This window comes from Hakea prostrata, chromosome 2 (genome assembly GCF_041222555.1).
Source record: "Hakea prostrata isolate BN-2017 chromosome 2, UWA_Hpros_2, whole genome shotgun sequence".
NCBI lineage: Eukaryota > Viridiplantae > Streptophyta > Magnoliopsida > Proteales > Proteaceae > Hakea > Hakea prostrata.
In genome coordinates, this window is record NC_142601.1 from 63,228,011 (window position 1) to 63,250,002 (window position 21,992).

The following is a 21,992-nucleotide window of genomic DNA, read 5'->3' on the forward strand; positions in this document are numbered from 1 at the left end:
AAAATTTACCTCTGATGTTGACTGTCTATAAGGATATGAACTCGTTTAAAGGGGCGAAAAAGGTACAAAATCTACGAGAATACAGTTTTTTTCTTGGGTTGGGGGGGGGGGGGGTTGAGTGTGGTAAAGATTTAATAGCTATAAGGGGCTTCTGAATATAAAAGGCCTCTGTACTTAATAATAGATATGGACTACAATTGTCATTGTTAAACCATAGATTGACATTGCTCAATGATTTTCCTTGGACATTCTAGAGGATAGTTGTTTGCCTGTACTTACCTATGCCATAGCAATATGTACAGAGAAGCTATGTCAATGAAGGTTCAGGTAGAAAATGGAACTCACTCCCAAGGAGCAATCAAGTGAATTATGGGAAAGAAATCAGGTCTGGAACAACACTGAATGTGCATATATATAGAAAGTGCATCGAACCCAACAAATAACACCCTCGTTCATTATTCAAAAGCTAAAATGCAAGCAACTATCATAAACCTATTGATACCCATTCTTACACTTCCTTAGGCAGTTTCGGTGGCAGCAGCAGAATACCACCCGTGGTGTATCTCTACAACCTTCTTTCTTCTAGCAAGTCGTGACTTCCTGTGGGCTCCGGTGTTCCTGTGAAGAGTTCTAGCCCTCACTGCCTTGTCAATGGATGAGTAGGCCTCAGCTATGAGTTTTTCAACTGGAAGAATTTCCTCGAACTGCGCATCACTTTTCTTCTTTAGCACATCTAGAGCTTCGAACACCTGAAACATTCAGTGTGAACCAGAAATTCGCAATCCAAAGCACTGTATTTATTTTGATTATGTCAATTGCATCATAATTGGTCTGTAATAGATTTCTCATTATACCATGCAGCCCCAATAGTTTTCCAGTGTATGTTGTAAAAGAATTTCGTTATTCAACTATGGTGAAGTAACAGACAAATGCATAACTATATTTACACAACTAATATTTGAAGCTCAGCTCAGCTCGATGTGCTTCATCTGTCAACCGAAAAAAAATCATAATTATAAATTGCTACATTTTTTTATGAAAAAGCTAAGGAAGAAAGTGTGCATGAAAACTACAGTACACTTGCTGTCCATCAAATATTCGTACGGAACATCAGAAATTGTCAATGGTAGTTGCAGCTTCAATTGAACTTCCTCATTTTATACCCTAGGTACTTCCTAAATATCAACCAACTCCTTCCTTGTAGCTAGCCATACTAATGAAGTGTACCAGGAAGGATATGTCTATGAATTAAAGAAGATAATCCTATGATAGAAGAGCTCATCACTAAATTTGATAAGAAGATACTATATTTTCACTATTCAGAATTCCAAATTTGACATATGACAATTGACAAGAATATGTAAACAAGGAAAGCACAGGCAAGCAACCTTTCTTCTTTATGTAGACATGCTGCAATCCCTGGTCATTTGGGATCAATATGAGACACACAAGTGTCTAAGAAAGTAATGTGTAAGGGTAGTAGCAATTGGTACTTGAAGAGATTTCCCACCAAAAGGGTTTATTTGGTAAAAGACAAAAAGATATAAACAGCTTTACTCTTCACATATAAACCAAGAACATCTAATATGGGTTCCTCTTGCATGGTCTAGGTCTTCTACCAAATATGACCTTGGGTAGAGCCTATTAGAGGGCAAGGAAGGAAGCCAAGGATCGATTTCCCAGATCCCATTTAGCTGAGATTCTCCTGGCTTGTTTGGATGTTCATCTTCCCTCTTACTTTCATTCTTCATTTTTATTCTAGTTTCCATTTCTCATCTCAATCCCTTCCTCTTTTTTGTTCAGACCTTGGTTTTCCATACAAGTTTTGTTTTGATCCATGTAGCCAACTTCATTAAGTTGGGACAAGGATTAGCTATCCTCCCCCCCCCCTCTCTCTCTCTTCTCTCTTTCTTTTTGTAGCTTCATAGGGAGCATCAGAAAATGGTCATATAGTTAAGGTGATGGACCTAGAGGTGTAGAGTGTGGTGGTGAGGCAACATGAGATGGGCCTTGAAGGATAGTTGGGAGGATTCCCATTTTTGAGTGGCACCCTTTCCTTTATTTGAGGACACCAGTTGGTTAATAAAACCTGCATGAATGCGCTTTCTTTGTAGTAATATCAGCCTAGGAGGTGCATAATATGTACATACAAAAATCAAGACGTGCCATCATGGGCCTATGTCCAACCATCTGCTTCAACATATTAAGCACTTGTGCATTAAATCAAGGTTCTAGTTTGAGGTCCAAGAGCTATCCCGGGCCATAGCTCAGCCACAAACAATGCAAACCAATCTCAAACCAGTTAAGACCACCAGCAGGAGATCAAATTACAATATTGTTGATGGACAATAAAATTCAAAAACATAATTTAATACATTATAGAAAATAGAAAACATAAATTAGAAACAAGGAAGAGGGGGACACGAACAAAGCCTATCACTTATGGCGTAGTTGGCTTTCACATATCTTCTAGCGTCTCAATCAAAATGCAATTATTTCCGAGAATGAAATGCTTGTGATGCTTGATATCTTTGCACTGACCTGTTTTAATTATATTTTTCACTTAAAGATGCTTTTTCTTTGCCAAATTGCCTGAGGCATACTCTATAAATCTATTTCAGCCCAATAATAGACATTATGCAAGTCATCCTTGAGTCTTTCCCCTTTGTCCTCTTAGCCTTTGTTTCGCAAATTGCTGTAAGGTTTCGATGAGTTCACCTGAGATTGTTTCTCACAACTCAATGGTATTAAACTCACTCTTGTTTATGAGCATTATGACTCTCATATCTTAAATAAGTGAAATAAACATAAAAAGTAACATCCACTAATATATTGATTAAAACAAAAGATCTATTATTCATCCCCAAAAAAGGCTTCTTACAAACAAATAACTCTAATATTGACAATGAAACCTCCTTCTGACAATAAAGCCTCCTGTTGACAACTGAACCCCAGTTATGAACAAGTTCCATATTCTAGATATTCTTTCACCTGTATGGGCTAAATATTGGCATTAAGCCTGGGCTAGGCCTAAGACCCATTTTTGGGCTTATGTAGATCGGTTCTGGTCCACATCAATAGTTTTGGCCCATAAAAGCTCAACTAGCTCTGATCCACATCACAGGGGCGAAGGGTAAGAAAAGAAAAGAAGAGCAATGGTAGTGGAGGAAAACTAATACAGACGTACTGTAACTGATATAAAAAGAAAGAAAGAGGAAACAAAGAGAGAAAGCACAACAACGCCACACAAGTAGCAAGCCTAATAGTTTTCATTACACACCCTCATTGTTGGTCACATGTAAATATAACATAGAAAGGAAACAAACTTCTCTTCAAACTGTAGGCAAATGGAAAATAGAAAAATAAAAGAAAAAAGATTACAAAATAAACCTTACAACCCTGACTGATCCAAAATACTGAGTTAGGCTAGTCCCATCTGGTATTGGGTCTCCAAACCCGTTCGTGTAGGTCCAACCCTCTAGTGCACTAGATCAAAACAACTCTCAACCCACAACAAATACCTAGCATATCATCCAGCTGACTGCCTTGGCATCCAGGCATCTTGACAACTACTGTCACCTTGGCTGCCTAAAAGGCCATTTCGGTTGCTTGGTCATATTGTCCATGTTGGCTTGCATCCAGGCCCCCCTGCAATTCCTTAGCTCGCCTAGTTGCTGTGATCATTATGATACCCATCCACCTTCCTTATCCCCCATGATGATGCCCATCTTTACATTATTCTTCTTAACTTACTTTATGCTTATCAAATAGAACCCCAAAATACCTTGATGCCTATCAAATGATACAAGCCCAAACACTCGCACAAAAATCAAATGGAGATGAGCCGTCGATGTAGAAAACCAGTCTATATGTTAAACCTTCCTTCTTTTCTAATTTTTCCCTTTTGTGACAAATAAACCCAATCAAGTTAATCCAATTGCTGGACTATTATATTTACAATAAACCTTTTGCATTGTTTAATAACCACATGAAAGATCAGATGGATGATTGCAAATCCAGAACCAACAGCAATCACTGGGACTCCCTGTTAGCAGACATATGGGCACATTTTCAGAAAGAACGGAACAGCAGAATTTTCAACACTATCAGTAAAACCTTTCCAAAGGTGATCCACATCTTCATGTATGGGTTGACTTGGTTAGCCTCTATATTAGATGGGTATCCTGAGCTTTAATCTACTAAGTGCCCGGTCATCATAAGGTTGTGTGGTTCGTCAGATAATTCAGTTGTTCACTTATGGCCTCTTCACGAATCTAAATTTTGACGGGTGCCCCGAGCAATACCAGGCTTCCCAGCCCCGTTTCCCAGCCCCGTTGCTGTTGGCACTATACTTGATAGGGAAGGGAATATCATTTTCACCTATTCAAGCCACTTGGTGTTCTAACTCCAATGATGCAGAGCTGCTTTACTTTTCTAGGGCAATCACCGGGCAGGCTTAGGAGTGTTTGTTTAGGGTTATTCCATTTCAATGGGTATTCAGGACCTTGAGCATAAAACCCTCGCCATCAAATGGCGCGTCCCTTATCCCTTCTTCCCGAGTCTCATGAGGTATTGTTTTTATCTTGTCAAGTAGAAGAGAATCTGCAATGCAATTGCTGCTAGATAAGGTTGCCAAGGGAATTGTCAGAAGAGATTGTGTATAATGGACCTACTGGATGGATATGGTGGTTGGGAATCTTATTTCTTCAGCTATTCCTCCTAGGTTAGTGTACTCAGTTGGAGTTAAAAAAGAAAAAAGAAAAAAGGAGGTATTCAGCTTCTGTTTTCATCATAAGCAGTTTCATTAGGATTCATATGCTAGGAGTGGAGAAGAAGGAAATGGAAAAGGCGAAAATGGTGAGTCCCTCTTTTTTGTTTTCAGGTCCACTGTACCTAGAGATTAGAGGATAGACGCACTAATATAGAGCTCCCTCTTCAAACTAACTGCAGACATTACCAAAAGCAATTCTATTCTTAACAACAAACCAAGCTGCAATCTGCAAGCAGAATTCTACAAAGGTGGAGAGAAAACATTGTCGATAATTTAAGAAAGCGAGGCACCTTCTTCATCCGGGTTTTAACCTCTGATTTCCGAGCTTTGTTATAAATGCGCCTCTTCTCAGATTGGCGAACTCTCTTCTCGGCAGAGTCGGCTTTTTTCTTTGGAGACGCTTCGCAAACAACAGAGTAGCGGGCAGGTCTATTGACATTCCTCATTGATAATCTTCCTAAAAAAAGAGAAACCCACGACACAAAGTTCGAAATGAGATGGAAAAACGGAAGAGAGAACCACAACACAAATGAATGCAAAAAAGAAGCACTTCAATTGCGGCGAAGGAAGCAAATCGAAAGATGGTGGCCTTTACCTCCATAGAAGGAATTTTCTGATAGATTCGCTGAAAAACTGAGAGACGGGAAAGTTATCTGGTTGGTCTTAGTAAAGGCCGAGTTCCTCAAAGACAAGTTTCTAGGCTTACAAGGAAGAGCCAAGCACGAAGATAGGCTGTGCACAGAGGCCATCTCTGGTCTCTCTCTCTCACTCCCTCTCTGTGCTCGGCACTTCCTCCATTGTGACTTAATTATCCTAAAGGTTTTTTTCTTTTTTATTTATTTATTTATACCAAAATAAATTTATGGATTTCAAATATTCCTTCGCCCAACCCCTTCTTCTCCTCTACCCTTTCTTTTGAAGTAAAAACCTCAAATTTTACACGTGAGGGTGGAGAATTATATTACTCTCACAACTCCATCACACATTTAAATTTAAGCAGTCCAACTTATTCCCCGTCGAGAATTTGTTCGTCAGAAATTTGGTGGGGCTCTTGTAGGCCCCACTATGGGTCTCTTGTAGGCCCCACTATGGGTCTCATCTCTATTCATGTATATACCATTCAGATGTGGATCTCACACTAAATTTCTGGTAAAGAAGTGCTGGAAAAGCAATATGTGATCCTTCGACAAGATTTCGACTCTGTAGGAAGGAGATCTACCTCTGAGCACTGACAAAGAAGAGAAAGGTAGAACCACTCCATGTATAATGGAGGACTGAGAGGGCAGTGCAAGCCTCCATCCACACTAAAATTCTAGTAAGAAAATACTACATTTTGATCATAACCTCGGAAATCTCAGTTTCTGCTATAGTCCAAACAGGCTTCAAAACGATTTAAAAACTGGGTGAACTTGGGATCGTTACTTCATAGAAGATCATCTAGATATTACAAATGAATCAAAACGCCCAAAACACATTTTGAGTAACCTAAATCAAAAATTTCATTTCTGGCTTGAGTTGCTCGTATGTCGTATCGTATCCTTGTGGAGGATGGCTTGATCTGAACTTCCAATATGAGCTCTGCCAATCCATGACATAGCTTCTTGAAATCTTCCAGTTAGATGCTTAGGCTCAAGGAGATGCTTTTGCATTCTTGGAACCTCTTTACTCATCAAAGCACTGAGAAAGGTACTATAGCCTTTTTGTAATCACCACAACATGAAATCCAATAATATCCAAATATTGCATGGAAGCTTCACGGACCATTTTCATAGAAGACGACGACCATCACCTGCCACTGGAAGCCATTGGAGAGAGTGACGAAGAGGCGACAAGTTCTCGCGAATTGAACGAGATATCTCTGTTACCGTTCCCTGATCCTCAAGCAGCGCTGGTTTGCACCCACTCAATCACTTCCTTCTTGCTGTTGTTACCAAATTCCCACCTTGTACAACCAAATAAGTACTTTTTATGAACAAATCCCCTCAGCAACCCCTCAAAAATCCTGCTTAATGGGGGTGCCACAATCTTATTTTAAACCATCCAGAGCCCTTTCTCCATATATTTTTGTGCTCTGTGTTAAGGTCCTGTCATCACATCCGGAGAAAGCTCTGTTAGCCAGGAAGCCAAAAGGGATTCATTTAGTCTCCAGGGGTGAAAGATTATCTCATTTGGCTTTTGCTGATAGACTTCTATTTGGACAAGTTATCAATTCAGAAGCGAGGGCTTCGGGACAACAACTCAATCAATGTACACAAAACAAGAGTGCATTACAATACACCAGCGAGTTTATTTGGGCATCTAATTATTCTTAGGTAAACTCAAAAAGAAAAACTGAAAATCCAATCGTCTGCATGTCTGCCAATGTTAATTTATTCCACATTGATAGCTTTCCCTACATATTTCATGCCATGCTTTAAAATTCCAGTGGAAGGTATTAAGGATACTAAGCAATCAATTCGCAACTTCTACTGGTCTAGAGGCTCACAACTGGTGCACGCCATTGATTAGAATACATTATGCTTATCTAAAGATGAAGGAGGCCTAAATTTGAAGGACTTTACTACTTTCAACCTAGGTCTTTTGAAGGTGAGATTCAACCCCCATTGGTAGTGGAGCCATTGATCCAAGATATTTATTACTTAATGGATAACTTCATTCACTGTATCCCTGCCCATATCCTTAGGAGATCTAATGTAATAGCTGATTTCATAGCCAGGAAGGCCTTTTCGGTTTTATCCCTGCCCATATCCCTAGGAGATCTAATGTAATAACTGATCTCTTAGCCAGGAAGGCCTTTTCGGTTTCGGGCCCGAAAGAATGGCCGTCTTCCACTTTGTGGTTGGTGGAACTTTGTTCCTCCCCACTCCCTGCCCTGCCCGGTTGAAATAAATTTGTTGTTTACCAAAAAAAAAAAAAAAAAACCTAGTTCTTTTGTCTCTGGAATGCAAGGGAATTCTTGCAACCATGTCTTTCTTTATGGGGTAAACTCATGAAAGGCAAGTACTTCCCCAACTCGTCTTTCCTTGAGGTTGCTTCACCCTCATCAGCTTCTTGGGCTTGGAAATCGTTAGTACAAATGGATAGATGGATTCCCGAAATTGACCTATACCGAGTGTGCTGCCCAAGAGCACATACTTGGTGGTCACCTTCCGAAATTGGGGCCATCCTTAGCATCTCAATTCCCTTAATCCCTCGGGAAGATAAAGAAATATGGAGGTATACTACTACAGGTGCCTTTTCGGTTAAATCGGCGCGTAGCAGAGCATCCAAGCTTTGAAGGGTTGTCCTTCTCAACATCGATCAAATTTTAAATGGAGAGACCTTTGGAAGTTGCCTTTACCTCCTGGAGTCATCATTTATTGTGGAAACTTAATACCAAAAGCTACCAACAGCAAATCTTCCACTCGAGAGAGAGGATGCAACATTGAAGGCAAATGTTTTTTCTATGTAACTATAAGGCCATCACAGGATCATATCTTTGTTGCATGCGACTTTATAAGAGAGGTATGGCACTCCTTAGGTGTTGAGCAATGGGATTGTCAGACCTCTATATTAGTGATCAGGTTCAAAGATGCATTGCACAACCCAGAATTTCATCGGATACAACAATAATGCTGAGAAGACTCTTGGCCTTGTGGATGACATGAGTGCATTACACTGGACGTACTGGGAGTCGTTCCTTAATAATAGCAGCGCAGTTGGCAAATCAAGTAAGGCAAGCGTGGCAAGAATACAGGATTGAAAGCCAACATCATGAAAAATCTCCATCGACGAAACTTCTATGTTGAACTCCTCCACAACCAAACTGGATCAAAGTCAATGTGGATGGGGGCGTACATGAAGGCCAAAGGTTGCTCAGGCTTTGGAGGAATTGCACCTGATCCCAAAGGTCAAATATATATATTCTGCTCTGGAGAAGATAGCACAGTGGAAGGTATCATGATTCTAGAAGCAGTGAAGACATTATTTTGGGCTCGGGAAATGAATTTACAACACACTCAGCTCAGTGATCATCCAAACAACCCAGCGTGGGAGGCAAGCTACATTTTACAGGACATTTGGCATCTTACAGAACAGTTTGCAGCCCTCATAGTGACTCATTTTCTGAGGGAAACAATAATGAGTGGGGATGCTTTAGCTAATGACGCAGCCACGACAAGAGATCAACAACATTCTTGTGGTTCTAGCTATCAAAAAATAAAAAAAAGAATAAAAAACAGCAAATTCAGATCGAGCTGACAGAAATTTCACTTAATCCAGGGAGGAGGATAGGTTCTCATACGACTGCATGAAAACCGAACATAAACCATAGAGGAGATGGTTTTACATTTTTCCTAGTGTCATCACCAATCTCAAAGTTCTAATTAACATCAGCACATGCATTACCAATAGTTACAATCAGATGCACAACATGAACCATGGATTGCTAAAGGAATTTCCACACGATCTAATCTGCTACAGCTCTTGCCGTGAATCTATAATCTTTCTGCTGTGACAACGACAGGCTGGGCCTCAGCATGTTCTGTAGCGAGACAATAAGGACCTCTTCTAACAACTTCCTGCAACTGAAAGGAGAACATAAAGCCTTTTTAATCCCAATTGTCTTGGCATATAACAGTGGTCCCTTAGTTCAAGGGCCTGGTTTTGAAAGAAATGATGACAAATCATTGTCTATCTGTAAGATTTAGACACACCTTTGAAGCTATTGCAGTTAGAGCAGGATCACTGTTGAGTTTTTTAGAAGTTAACAAAGCCGTGTGAATAGCCTGGCAACAATGGTATCGGGCTTCCATACCTGGAAGTTTTCTCAACTTGATCAGAGAAACATGACAGATACATAATGCCTTGGTAGAATTGACAAATAGGGTTGAGAATTGAAAAATCATCTTCCACTAGTATTGTCTGACAAAATAGGAAATCTACACAACACACAAAAAGATAAAATTCTATAAAGTAAGTGGTGAAATGTCTGTCCTTTTCCCGTTGCTTACTAATAACTTTTAATATCCTCATGGCTATATTATGAACTTTCTTGGTTAAACTCTGACGTCAGGGACATGGGGAAACATAACAAAGACTAAAAATGGAACACTGTTATTGTACAGACCACATTAAAGATCAGTGTCAACTTCCGAAAAGGCTTAGGTGAACACAAGTGAGTGACAACCTGCTTCTGCAGCATGTCCAGGGAACCACTCATCCCATTATAACTGACACGACAAGGAACGAGCATGCGCATCAGGTGGGGGAGGGGGTTCGGGTGGCATTAGAAGTGCAGCATAGACTTCCATAATGACCAATCATCAGTGGTACTGAATGCCTTCTACAGCAACAAAAAGCGAAGACTGGTGATTCCCAAGGTTATGAGATGTAGGATTACAAATGAAGAGTGGGGGATATTATGAGTAGAATAAATAGGTGAAAAATGCAAGAAAGTAATGATTAAGACAATCAATGAATAACAAGGAGCAATGTGACTTAAGTTGGAGACATAACAAGGAGAAAGGGTTGAATTTGTGAACAAAAGACACAAGTGCTTTAACAAATGAAATGGGGTAAGCTTAACCAAACGAGTTGGCTTAGCTAGGAACATGCTGAGAGCTCGAATCTGTAAACACATTGTGCCATTCTTTGGCTTTGTCCAAGTCAGATAGAGGTTCCTGTCTGCACCGATGGACACTTCAATTTCCTTTCTTTTTCCAGAAAAGAAATTTCTTCACGAGCAAAAGTACCTTAATTATATGCAGCAGCATTAAGAGGAAAATACTTAGTAACACCTTGATGATCGCCTATAAGAAAAATAAAAAGACGCATCTACATGACTACATCTCAAGATTTTAAGGTGTCTTACGTGTCCGAGGACCGTTTCACCAAGGTCTACATCAGATCTAACTTCAAAGGCAGTACAGGGTTCCCCCTCCAGTGAAAATGTTCGGCATCCCTCCTCCCCCCCCCCCCCCAGAGCCTGCCATCCCCACCTGAAAGCCTCTCCCCTAACTCCCCCACCTGCATCTCAGCCACCTCTTCTCCCTTTTCCAACACCCCTGCTCATAGAACACCCTTTTCTCTCCAGCAAACCCCTCTGCTCAGGACTGCAATCTCTCTTTCCCCCCCCCCTCTACTGAGGACCCCATTCCCTTGGTTCACTGCCCCTCTTCTGCTACTGAGTCCTACATCACCCACTGGCAAACTGGCTGTTCTTGGCCAATTCCTTGGTCCCTGCCCCCCCCCGGGGTATCATCAAGAGTTCTCTCTCCAAGCAATGGAAAACTCAGGTTTCTTTAGAAACTTACCTGTCAGACTCTGGGTTGAGCCTTTTCAAGTTTGCCTCCTCTGCGATTAAATGTAAAGCTCTTGAAGGTTACTCCCTGGTTCGTTGGTAGATCCCCCATTTTTCTCAAATATCGGTAGCCCTCCACTCCTCTCCGTAGAACTGACTTTGGCTTCTTGCCTCTTTGGATCAACTTGCCGGGTCTTCCACTTGCAACCGTGAATGCCTCAGCCGTATAGGCTCTGCTGTTGGTCATCCCCTTTGTACTGACTTGAAGACTCTCTCTTCGGAGCGCCTCTCCTACGCTTGCTTCTGTGGGGAAATCCCTACATCAAAGCCTCTTCCTCCTTGCATCTGCATTGAAGACAATAAGGGCCTTGCTACAACCAAATTATTGCATAAGACTGGGTCCCTGATCGATGTGATTCCTGTTCTAGTTTTGGTCATGTTTCCAAAGCCTGCAACAAGTCTCTGGCTCCTGTTTTCACTCCTCTCTGCTTCCATAAATTTGTTGCAATCTTATTTGGTTCCCAACCCTGACAGTTTCTATTATGTCTCCTGCTATCTTCTTGTTGCACCAAAGGGGCTGGCTATGATCACAAATATACAGTAAGCTTCTTCTACATGAAATAACTAGTTGATGATAGGATTTGAAAAACAGATTGCCCAGTTGATCTGAAATATTTTCTTATACAACCCAACGCCGCCGCCACCTCCACCTGAACCTCCGATGATGTCTACCGACCCTCCTCCCCCCTACGCCACCTCCACCTCCGCCCATTCTACCAACCCAACGCCTTGATCTCCACCTCCACCCTCCCCTTCCTCCCAACCTACCCCTACAACTTGGAAATCACTCTTCTCATCCACTAACAACCCTTCCTCCAGCGACTGTAATCTCTCTTTCATTACCCTCTTCTAACAACCCCACTCCCTTGGTCCACTGCCCTTCATCTGCAAGTGAACCTGATATCCTTCACTGGAATTTGGCTATTCTTGGCCAATTCTTTGGTCCCTGCCCTCCTCTTGGTACTGTTAAAACCTCTCTCTCCAAACAATGGAACGATGTTGGATCTATGGAAACCTTTGTCATCGATTCTGGTATCTTCTTGTCCAAACTTTCCTCCATTGAATGCAAAAACAAAGCTCTCGACGGCTCTCCTTGGTTTGTTGGAAATTCACCTATTTTCACTAAATCTTGGGAGCCCTCTTTGCCTCTCCGCAGGGTCAACTTCAGCACAAGAATGTCTCAGCCGTATTGAGTCTGCTGTTGGTCGTCCTCTCCGATGAGATTTGAAAACCTGCAAGTTGGAGCGCCTTTCCTATGCTTGTATCTGTGTTGAAGTCTCTGCTTCCAGCCCGTTGCCTCCCTGCATCACCATTAAGGATAATCTTGGTCTGCTCCAACCAAATTATCGTGTATGACTGGATCCCTATTCAATGCTCTGTCTGTGCCTCTTTCGGTCATGAAGATGCTAACTGTTCCAAAGTGCCAACCAATCCTGCATTTGTTGAAGGAATCTTATCGAAGAAGCCTGTTGCCCCTTGCCTATTGCCCCCGAAGGTCATGATGGAAATTATTCCTATTGCTAATGGTCTGCCGCCACCTCCTGAAGATTGCATGCCGCTGGAAATTTCGACTTCTCCAGTTTCTCTCACCGACAGCTTGAACCTTGTGATGCAATCCGTCACCATTGCAGTTGCAATTGCTCCTCCGGCCAAGTCTACCATTGGTAAAACTTACTAGAGGAAAAGGAAAAAGAAAATAAAAAACCTTGCTCCTCTTGCAAGTCTCTTGACTCAAGCTCCTGTCTCCTCTGCGCCTGACTCTCTGATTCCCGCTGACACCGCTGATGAAGCTGCCATCTCCAAAAGCTCCGCCTCTAGGGCTCCTATTGGTAAAGGTCTTGCTGCCCCTTGGTCGCAGAAAGCTTTCTCAAGTCAGTCTATAAGCTTGTTTCTCAGGTACTTTCCTCTTCCACTGCTAGCCCTTTTGAGATCTTGATCTCTGACCCCCTAAAACCTTCCTCTTCTAGCTTTTCTCCCAGCTTTCCCTCTGCTTCTAAACTCTCTCTTCCCATCTGCTCGAAACAGCTAACCTTAGCCCCTTTACACCACCTCTCTCCCCCAATTTTGAATACCTTGAACCTCCCCTTATGTGGGCCGGAACCTTTGGCCGCTAACACAAAGCCCATCATTAAACCTTTTCTTAGTCTCCCTGGGCCACTACTATCATTGGGCCCAAACTGGCTAACCCACACTCCTTTCATAAGCCCAAAATCCCTAAACCACCTAAACCCAAGCCATTTAAACCTTCTCATCCCCTATAACTCCTTGGCCCAACTACCTTGTAAACCCAGCCCTCTTAACCCAACCATCTGCTCCTTCCCTTGAATCCCCCAACCAAACAAGTCCTGGCCCCTTATTGCAATCAAACCACGTTCCCTATACTGCCCATCGTTCCCCAAGCCTCTTGAATCTCCTTATCCCTCCCTCTCCCAACTCCCCTGACTCCCCGGTTTTAACTTTCACCACCCCTCCCCCTGAACTGTATCTCTATCCTGACCCTTCTTCCCCAAGCTCTGCATCCACTATTGATCCTAATATTTTTGAACCCCCCCCCCTAGATTCCTATTTGTGTGAGAACCCATCCCCCTCTTCTGAATGTCTCTTGTTTGACAATTTGCTGCATTTAAATTATTCCCCTCCCCTCATTAGCTCTTTCACTGCTCCCCCCCCCCCATCAGCAGCTCATTATTGCCCCCCCACACACAAAAAAAAAAACCATTTTAAATGTCAAATATCCTCATCTGGAACGTCAGGGGACTCAATTCCCTTGCTAAACAAGCTGAAATTAAGCACATTCTTCGTGACTCGAATGCCTCCTTCCGTGCTCTTCTGGAAACCCACGTTCATTGTGACAATGCTCGTCGGATCGCCCTCTCCTAGCCCCCTATTGGTCTATCTTCTCTAATTCTTCTCTCCCCCAATGGCTGCATTTGGATCCAGTGGGATCCGGCTAACTTTCAGCTGTCCCTTCTTTTCTCCTCCCCTCAACTCATGCATCTCCACTTATCCTCTCCCTTGGCCCCCTCCTTCTTCCTCTCTATTGTGTATGGCTTCAATTGTTCCTCTGATCGCGCCTTCTTTGGGATGATCTCCGCTCTCTCTCCCTCTCCCCCTCCTTGGTTGGGAAGCCCTGGGGTATTGGAAGTGATTAAAATATCGTTCGTTTCATGCACGAGCGAGTTGGTGGTTGCTCGCCAAACCCAGTGGCGGTGGAATGACCTTCGTTGGTTTGGCCAGTGCCTCAATTAGCAAAACCAAAGAAGTGGAACCGACCGTATTGCCTCCAAGCTTGATCGCTTCTTAGCTAACGATTCTTGGACTTCCCAATTCTTTGCTTCCCATGCCCTCTTCTCCCCCCCCCCCCCCTCTCGGACCACTCCCCTTGCCATCTTCCCGTTCTTAATCTTCCTTCTTTTGGTCCTAAGCCTTTCAAGTTTTTCGATATGTGGACTTCCAATCCCTCATTTCTCCCAACTGTCCAAAATGCTTGGACCCAGCCGGTCCACTGCCACTCCCTTCCTCTTGTGGCGTTTGCCTGCAAGCTTAGGAATACCAAGATAGCCCTCCGCTCTTGGAATTCCTCCACTTTTGGCAAGATTTCCTCTAGGTCTCTTCTTGCCGTTCAGATCTTTCTAGAACCCAATCTCTTCTCCTTAATGACCCTCTCAACCCATCCTTAGCTGAGGAAGAAAAGTCTCTCTCCATGAAACTCTCCTCTCTTGCTTCCCAAGAAGAGAGTTTTCTTCGCCAGAAATCAAGAATCAAGTGGCTTAAGCTCAGGGATGCCAATGTTGCCTATTTTCACCATAGCCTCAAAGCCGCCTCAATTTCAATTCCTTTCCTCGTCTCCTTACTAGTAGTGGTTGGATTGATGACCCTCCTAGTATCAAGACTAATGTTGTCTCCTATTTCTCTAGCCTCCTCTCTCCTTCTACTCTCCCCTCTGGCCCCCTCTTCCCACTTATATCCTTAACAAATTCGTTCACCCTTCTTACTTGGCCCCTCTCTTCTCTATTCCTTCCCAGGAGGAGATCCTCTCCGCCATCCGCTCTCACAAAGCTAATCGTGCCCCTGACTCTGATGGCATCAACATAGGTTTCTTCCTTGCTACTTGGGACTTCCTTGAGAGAGAGTTGGTTCATGCTATTCGTAGCTTCTTCCTTAATCCCTCTCAGCTTTCCTCCATTAACCAAACCTTTCTCTGTCTCATCCCCAAAAACCCTGGCGCCTCCTCTCTCTCTAAATTCCGCCCGATCTCTCTCTGTAATCTCCTCTAAAAATTCATCTCCAAAATTATTGCCAATCGTCTTAAGTTGGTTTTGCCCTCCCTTATGAGTCCAAACCAATCTGCCTTCATCTCTGGCCATAGCATCTCTAATAATATCCTTCTCTGTGCAAAATTGTAGAGGTTTTGATAGATCCTCAAACTCTCTGGCCACCCTCCTGAAGGCTGATCTCCACAAAGCCTTTGATTCCATCCGATGGGATTTTACCCCCTTCCTTCATCCATTGGATTGAAATATGTATCTCTTCCCCTCGCTTCTCCATCATCTCCAATGGTTCCCCGGCGGGTTACTTCTCCTCCAGAGTTGGTATCCACCAAGGTTGCCCTTTTCCCCCTTATCTCTTTACCCTAGCCCTGGAAGTCCTTTCTTGCATCCTCCAATCCAAAACTGTGAATCCCTCAAGCTTTCCCATCTTGCTTTTGCGGATAACCTCATGATTTTCTCCAAAGTTGATAACCTTTCTATCTCCTCCATCCTCTCAGCTCTCTCCAACTTTGAATCTCTCTATGGCCTTCGAGTGAACCTGGAGAAATCCACCATCTTCCTCTCAGGCATCCCTGATTCAACTCGCACCTCTCTTTTGCATCTTACTGAGTTTAAGCTGGGGTCCTTCCCTGTGACTTATCTTGGTCTCCCTCTTATCCCTAGTAGGCTCACCCGTCACCATTGTACCCCCATGCTAGACCACATTCGGAAAAAGCTCCAACTCTGGAAAGGTAAACTCCTCTCCTTTGCTAGTAGAGTGGTGCTCATCCGCTCAGTTCTCCAATCCTCATACCTTTATTGGTATGGCATCTTCTCCCTTCTTAAAGCTATGATCCATACTATGGAATCTCTCTTCGTGCCTTCCTCTTGGAAAAGCCAAGAATCTTCCCGATTCCTTCACCCCTTCAGTTGGGCTACCATCTGTCGCCCTAAATTTGAAGGTGGCCTTGGTATCCGTCGCATTCTTGATGTTAACATGGCATGTCTTCTCAAGCTTATCTGGAAAATTGCTTCCAAGCATGATTCCATATGGGTCTCCTGGGTCTACTCTTACCTTCTTAAATCCGATTCCACTTGGTTTGTCCCAATCCTCTACAACTTCCTGGATTTTGGAGGAAACTCCTTATTCTTCGTCCTCGTGCCCTTTCCGCCTTCTCTATCCAAATCTCTTCTGGATCCTTCACTTCCTTTTGGCTTCATCCCTGGCATCCAATGGGAATTTTGTTCACTCTCCTTGGTCCCCCCGCTGTCTATGACATCTGTTCCTAAAGCTATATCCCTTTCATCCTTCATCTTTAATGGTTCTTGGTCCCTCCCCCCACCCCAATCTCACACAAATTTGGAACTCCCTCCCCCCTCTCTTGCCCTCTCCTTTTGACTTATCCATTTGGCTTCCCTCCCACACTAAATCCTTCACTACCACCTCCGCTTGGAACCTCCTCAGAGACCCTTCCCCCTTGTTCCTTGGGCCCCTCTTGTCTGGTTCAAAAACCACATCCCACGCCATTCTCTTACCCTTTGGAGAGCTTTTAACCTTGCCCTTCCCACCTAAGCATTCCTTATTAGCCGCCACATCCCTGTTAACCCCAATTGTATCCTATGTTGGAATGGCCCTGAGGACCTTAACCACCTTTTTTTTACCTGCGCCTTTTCCGGCTCTTTATGGACCCTTGCCTCTGCTTCTATTTGGCCGAGATCGAGATGCCCTCTTGGGTTTAGTCATGATTGGAATTGGATCCTAAGAAGCTTTTCTGGCTCCTCGCTTTGTGACCAAGTTGGTAAGCTTATCTTTGCTGCTATAATTCATCACTTGTGGTGGGAGCGTAACATAAGGAGATGGAGCTCCAAATCCCGTTCTCGAGATGGAATTTGGAAAGCCATCCATTTTGATGTTTCTTCTAGATTGTTCTCTTCCCCCCATCCTCCTGTGCCTGACTTTACAAAGAATAGGTTAACTATTAGTTCCTAGAATCTCACCTCCCCCATTAATCCCCACTCCTGAAGGGCTGTCGGTCCCCTTTTTTTCTCTTTGTAATTGCTTTTGCTTTTTAATATAATTCTTTATTCACCCAAAAAAAAGTCTCTGGCTCCTCTTGATTCTGCCATCATCATCGCCGTTGAGCCCCTCTCTCCATCGCTGCTGCCTGCAATTCACTGCCATGGCGGCTTCCTCTCCATCGTTAATGCCTGCAAATCACTGCCACACCGAATGTGCACCTGCTAGTCTATGTCAAGATGATCGTTTGTCTCCACTGTCCGAAGTCTCACAAAAGCCTTCGCCTGATTTTGCTCAAAGATCCTTGTTGCCGTCACCTGCAGCCAATCTCTCAATTCCTCCTACTGCGAATCCATTCTCAGTTCTTCAATCTGAGAACCTTAAGATGAATGATGCTCCCTTTAATCCTGTCCCTATACCTCTCCTGGACAGATTAGAGCGGGTTTCAATCAATGTCGAGAATTGGCTCCTCCTCCAGCAAAGCTCCCGCTGGCCAAAACTTACAGACCCAAGAAGAAGAAGAAGGGTCGTACCTCTCTTGATCTTGCCACCCTGTCACCGCCTCCTGCATCTCGGAAAGCTGCTGCTATTGTCTCGAATGCTCCATCAACTACTGCAATCGCTCAAAAAGCTCCCCCCCCATAGGTGCCTCCTCTGTAGGCTCCAAAGGATAGCTTTGTTGCCCTCGGTCGCCGATCAAAACTGAGCTCCTGATCTCACCAAGTACGCCTTTCCTTTCCCATGCTCAACCCCCCGTCGCCAAGACCTCTGCCAACCTGCATCTTTCCAAAAACCCGCATCCCTCAAACCTTGCCTCTTCCCCTTCTCCTTACTTAATGAACACGATACCTGCAATGCCTATCCCACCAAACCACCCTCTACCTCATTTTGTCCTAAACGTTGGGCCCACCGACAATGTTACCCCAAACCCGCAAATACTTCCCTACACCCTCTCCACATTGCCTAAGATTCCCTCACCTGGGCCTAGACCTCATTACCCCTTGTGCCCAATTGGGCCTATCCCCTTAGGCCCAATTGCTCACCCACTTAACCATATTAACCCATCCCACTCTAATTCTCGGAAACTTTCCCACCATACTATCCCACCCGAGCCCAAAAACCATACCTGCCCAAATTATTCCCCTTTATGCTTCCCGTCCTTGAATGATGGATGTTCTCCAAGATTGTCCCCCATCACCAAACCCCTATCCTCTGACTCAGGATCCACTATTGACCCCAACATCTTTGAAATCCCATCCCCTTGGAATCCTTCCATGCATGTGTCCTCCCCTCACCCCATTATTGATGATAATTTGGCTAATTTGGCTAATGTAGTTTTCCATTATGCATCCTCTTACAGCTCCTCTGTTGCCACCACCTCGTATTACTTTAATGACTAACATTTTAATTTGGAATGTTAGGGGTCTCAATTCCGTTGCAAAACAAGCCAAAGTCAAAATTACTCTCCGCACTTCAAAAGCCTCTTTTTGTGCCCTCCTCGAGACCCATGTTCAGAGTGATATTGCCCATCGGATTGCCCAATCGATCACCCCCTCTTGGTCTTTTCTCTCCAATTCCAACCTCTCCTAATGTCGTATTTGGATCCTCTGGGACCCGTCCAAAATCCTTGTCTCTCTCTTATCTTCTTCTCCCCAATTCATGCACCTTAGCCTCTCTCCGCCCGCAGGCCCCCTCTTCTTTCTTACCATCATCTAAGATTTTAACCGTGCTTCGGACCATGCCCCTCTTTGGGACGACATTCATTCCATCTCCTCTACTACTGTCGGGCTCCCCTGGGGCATTGGTGGGGACTTCAATTCCATTCGCTTCTCGCATGAGAGAGTCAGTGGCCGAGTCTTAGATCCAATGGCCATCAAAGCTTTCAACTTTTGTATTGATGATGCGGGCCTCTTCGATCTCCGTTGGTTTGGCCACCTCCTTACTTGGCAAAATCATAGGATCAGTAATGTTCGCATCGCCTCTAATTTGGATCGCTTCATGGCAAATGATTCCTGGCTTGCCCGCTTCCTCTCTTCCCATGCTTTCTTTGCTCCCCCTGTCTCGTCGGACCATTCCCCTTGCCACCTTCATATCCTTGACCCCCCCCCTTCTTTTGGTCCCAAGCCCTTTAAATACTTTGACATGTGGACCTCTGAAGCCTCCTTCCTAACTATAGTCTAGTCGGCTTGGCTCTAGCCGGTCCACTGCCACTCCCTTCCCCTTGTTGCCTTTGCTCGTAAGCTGAGAAACACCAAATCTACTCTTTGATCTTAGAACTCTTCCTTTGTGGGGAATATTTCCTATAGAGTCTCTAGTTGTCGCTTCGAGCTCTATAGGATCCAAACCCTCCTCCAAAGCCGACACCCTCAACCCTTCGCTGGCTGACCTGGAGAACTCCCTCTCCTTAGAGCTTTCCGAGATTCTCTCTTTTAAGAGGAAAGCTTCTTTCGGCAAAAATCCCACATCAAGTGGCTTGAGCTAGGTGACTCCAACACGGACTATTTTCAACGATCCTTTAAAGCTCACCACAATTTCAACTCCTTTCCTTGTCTGCTTACTAGTAGTGGCTTTTGGATTTGCAACCTCTAGTATCAAATCCGAAGTCATTTCTTTCTTCTCCAATCTTCTCTCTCCTCCCTCTCCCCTCCCGTCTCGCCACCCTCTTCCCCCTTCCATCCTTAACAAATTTGTTGACCCCTCCCTGTATGGATCCCTCTATTCCATTCCTTCTTTTGAGGAAATCATTTCAGCCATTCAATCTCACAAAGCCAACCGTGCCCTTAGCCCTGATGGAATCAGTACGGGCTTCTTCCTAGCCACTTGGGATTTTATTGAGGAGGACTTGGTAAGGGTCATCTACAGCTTTTTCTTTAACCCTTCCCAGCTCTCTCCATAAACCAAACTTTTCATTTGCTTGATTCCCAAAAAGCCTGGAGCCTCTTCCCTTTCTGATTTTCGCCCTATCTCCCTTCACAATCTCCTCTATAAATTCATCTCCAAAATCCTCGCTAATTGGATCAAACCAATCATGTCCTCCTTGGTTAGTGCTAATCAATTTGCTTTCATCTCCAGCCGTGGTATCTTGGATAACATTCTCCTTTGTGTGGAGATTGTTAGAGGTTTCGACCGTGCTTCTCACTCCCTTACAGCCCTTCTAAAGGTTGACCTCCACAAAGCCTTTGATTTTATCCGTTGGGACTTCATCAGCGGGGTCCTCTCCGCCATGAGCTTCCCCCCTTTCGTCCATTGGATCAGAATCTGCATCTCCACCCTTGTTTTCTCTATCATCACTAATGGCTCCCCTGCCGGCTTCTTTCCTTCCAAGGTGGGAATCCGCCAAGGTTGCCCTCTCTCCCCTACCTCTTCTCCTTAGCTCTTGAAGTCCTCTCCTGCCTCCTCCAAGCCAAAACTGATCAACTCCTTATCTCTCCCACCCCCAAGTGAAAAGCCCTTAAGCTTACCCACCTCGCCTTTGTTGATGATCTTATGATCTTCTCTAAGGTGAACCACTCCTCTATCTCCTCTATCCTCTCATCCCTCTCTTCCTTTAATCCCTCTCTAGTCTTCGAGTTAACCTTGAGAAATCTACCATCTTTCTCACGGGTGTCTCCAATTCCATTCGCTCCTCCCATCTTTAACTCTCTGGCTTCAAACCTGGGTCCTTCCCCATTACCTATCTTGGTCTCCCTCTCATCCCTGGTAGGCTCACCGACCATTGCTCCCTGATGCTGGACCACATCAGGAAAAAGCTCCAACTCTGGAAAGAAAAGCTTCTCTCCTTTACAAGCAGGGTGGTGCTTATTCAATTGGTTCTTCAATCTTCCTATCTCTACTGGTGTGGAATTTTCTCCCTTTCTAAATACTCTATCCATACTATGAAATCCCTCTTTTGTTCCTTCCTCTGGAAAGGTCAAGAGTCCTCCCGCTTCCTCCACCCTATCAGCTGGTCCAATACCTGTCACCCAACCTCTGAAGGAGGCCTTGGCATCCGCCGCATCATAGATGTCAACGTAGCTTGCCTTTTGAAATTCCTTTGGAAAATTGCCTCAAAACAAGACTCCATCTAGGTTTCCTAGGTATACTCTTACCTTCTTAAATTGAACTCCATCTAGACCACCCCTGTTCCCTCAAACCCTTCCTGGATCTAGAGAAAACTTCTCCTTCCTAAGGCCTTGCCAGCTATCTCTATCATTGTATCTTATAGATCCTCCACCTCTTTCTGGCTTGATCTGTAGCATCCGATGGGCATTTTGTACTCTCTTCTCGGTCCCAGCTCGGTTTATAATACATGCATCCCTCGCGACGCCATCCTATCTCCCTTCATCTCTAATGGCTCTTGATCCCCCTCTCCCCACCCTAACCTCATGCATGTCTGGAATTCCCTTCCTCCCCTCTCTCCCTACTCTTCTTCTGACCTCATCATATGGCTTCCTTCCCCCACCAAATCCTTCATTACCTCTTCAGCTTGGAACCTCATCAGTTCCCCATCTCCTTGTGTCCCCTGGGCCCCTTTGGTCTGGTTCGAAGGCCAAATCCCCCGCCATTCCCTTACCCTTTGGAAAGCCCTCAACTTAGCTCTCCCCACCCAAACCTTCCTCATTAGCCGCCACATCT

At 44.2% G+C, this 21,992-nt stretch overlaps 2 protein-coding genes across 2 annotated transcripts in view; both read right to left on the reverse strand.

Annotated features, from left to right (window-relative positions):
• Positions 1-98: 98 nt before the first annotated feature.
• PRPS20 (chloroplast 30S ribosomal protein S20) lies at positions 99-5,574 on the reverse strand. Its single transcript, XM_089145804.1, has 3 exons — positions 5,367-5,574; positions 5,062-5,228; positions 99-749 (listed from the first exon to the last, which is right to left on the reverse strand). Exons 1-3 carry the CDS (start codon positions 5,518-5,520, stop codon positions 519-521), a joined length of 552 nt encoding a protein of 183 aa, XP_089001930.1. The 5' UTR covers positions 5,521-5,574; the 3' UTR covers positions 99-518.
• A 2,783-nt stretch (positions 5,575-8,357) lies between these two features.
• Positions 8,358-21,992, reverse strand: part of LOC149025606 (ARM repeat superfamily protein) — a 41,455-nt gene continuing 27,820 nt past the window's right edge. Inside the window, exons 16-17 of the mRNA XM_089145805.1 lie at positions 9,466-9,566; positions 8,358-9,336 (exon numbers count right to left, since the gene is read on the reverse strand). Of these exons, the coding sequence (XP_089001931.1) occupies positions 9,247-9,336; positions 9,466-9,566 (191 nt within the window). The 3' untranslated portion in view covers positions 8,358-9,246. The remainder of the gene's footprint in view (positions 9,337-9,465; positions 9,567-21,992) is intronic.

What these genes read in the sequence shown, in the direction of transcription:
- PRPS20 (XM_089145804.1), bottom strand. Translation starts at nt 5,520, where the DNA reads ATGGCCTCTGTGCACAGCCTATCTTCGTGCTTGGCTCTTCCTTGTAAG. An exon ending in AGAAAATTCCTTCTATGGAG is followed by an intron (nt 5,229 to 5,366) that starts GTAAAGGCCACC and finishes CTCTTTTTTTAG; the next exon opens with GAAGATTATCAATGAGGAAT. An exon ending in TTAAAACCCGGATGAAGAAG is followed by an intron (nt 750 to 5,061) that starts GTGCCTCGCTTT and finishes TGAATGTTTCAG; the next exon opens with GTGTTCGAAGCTCTAGATGT.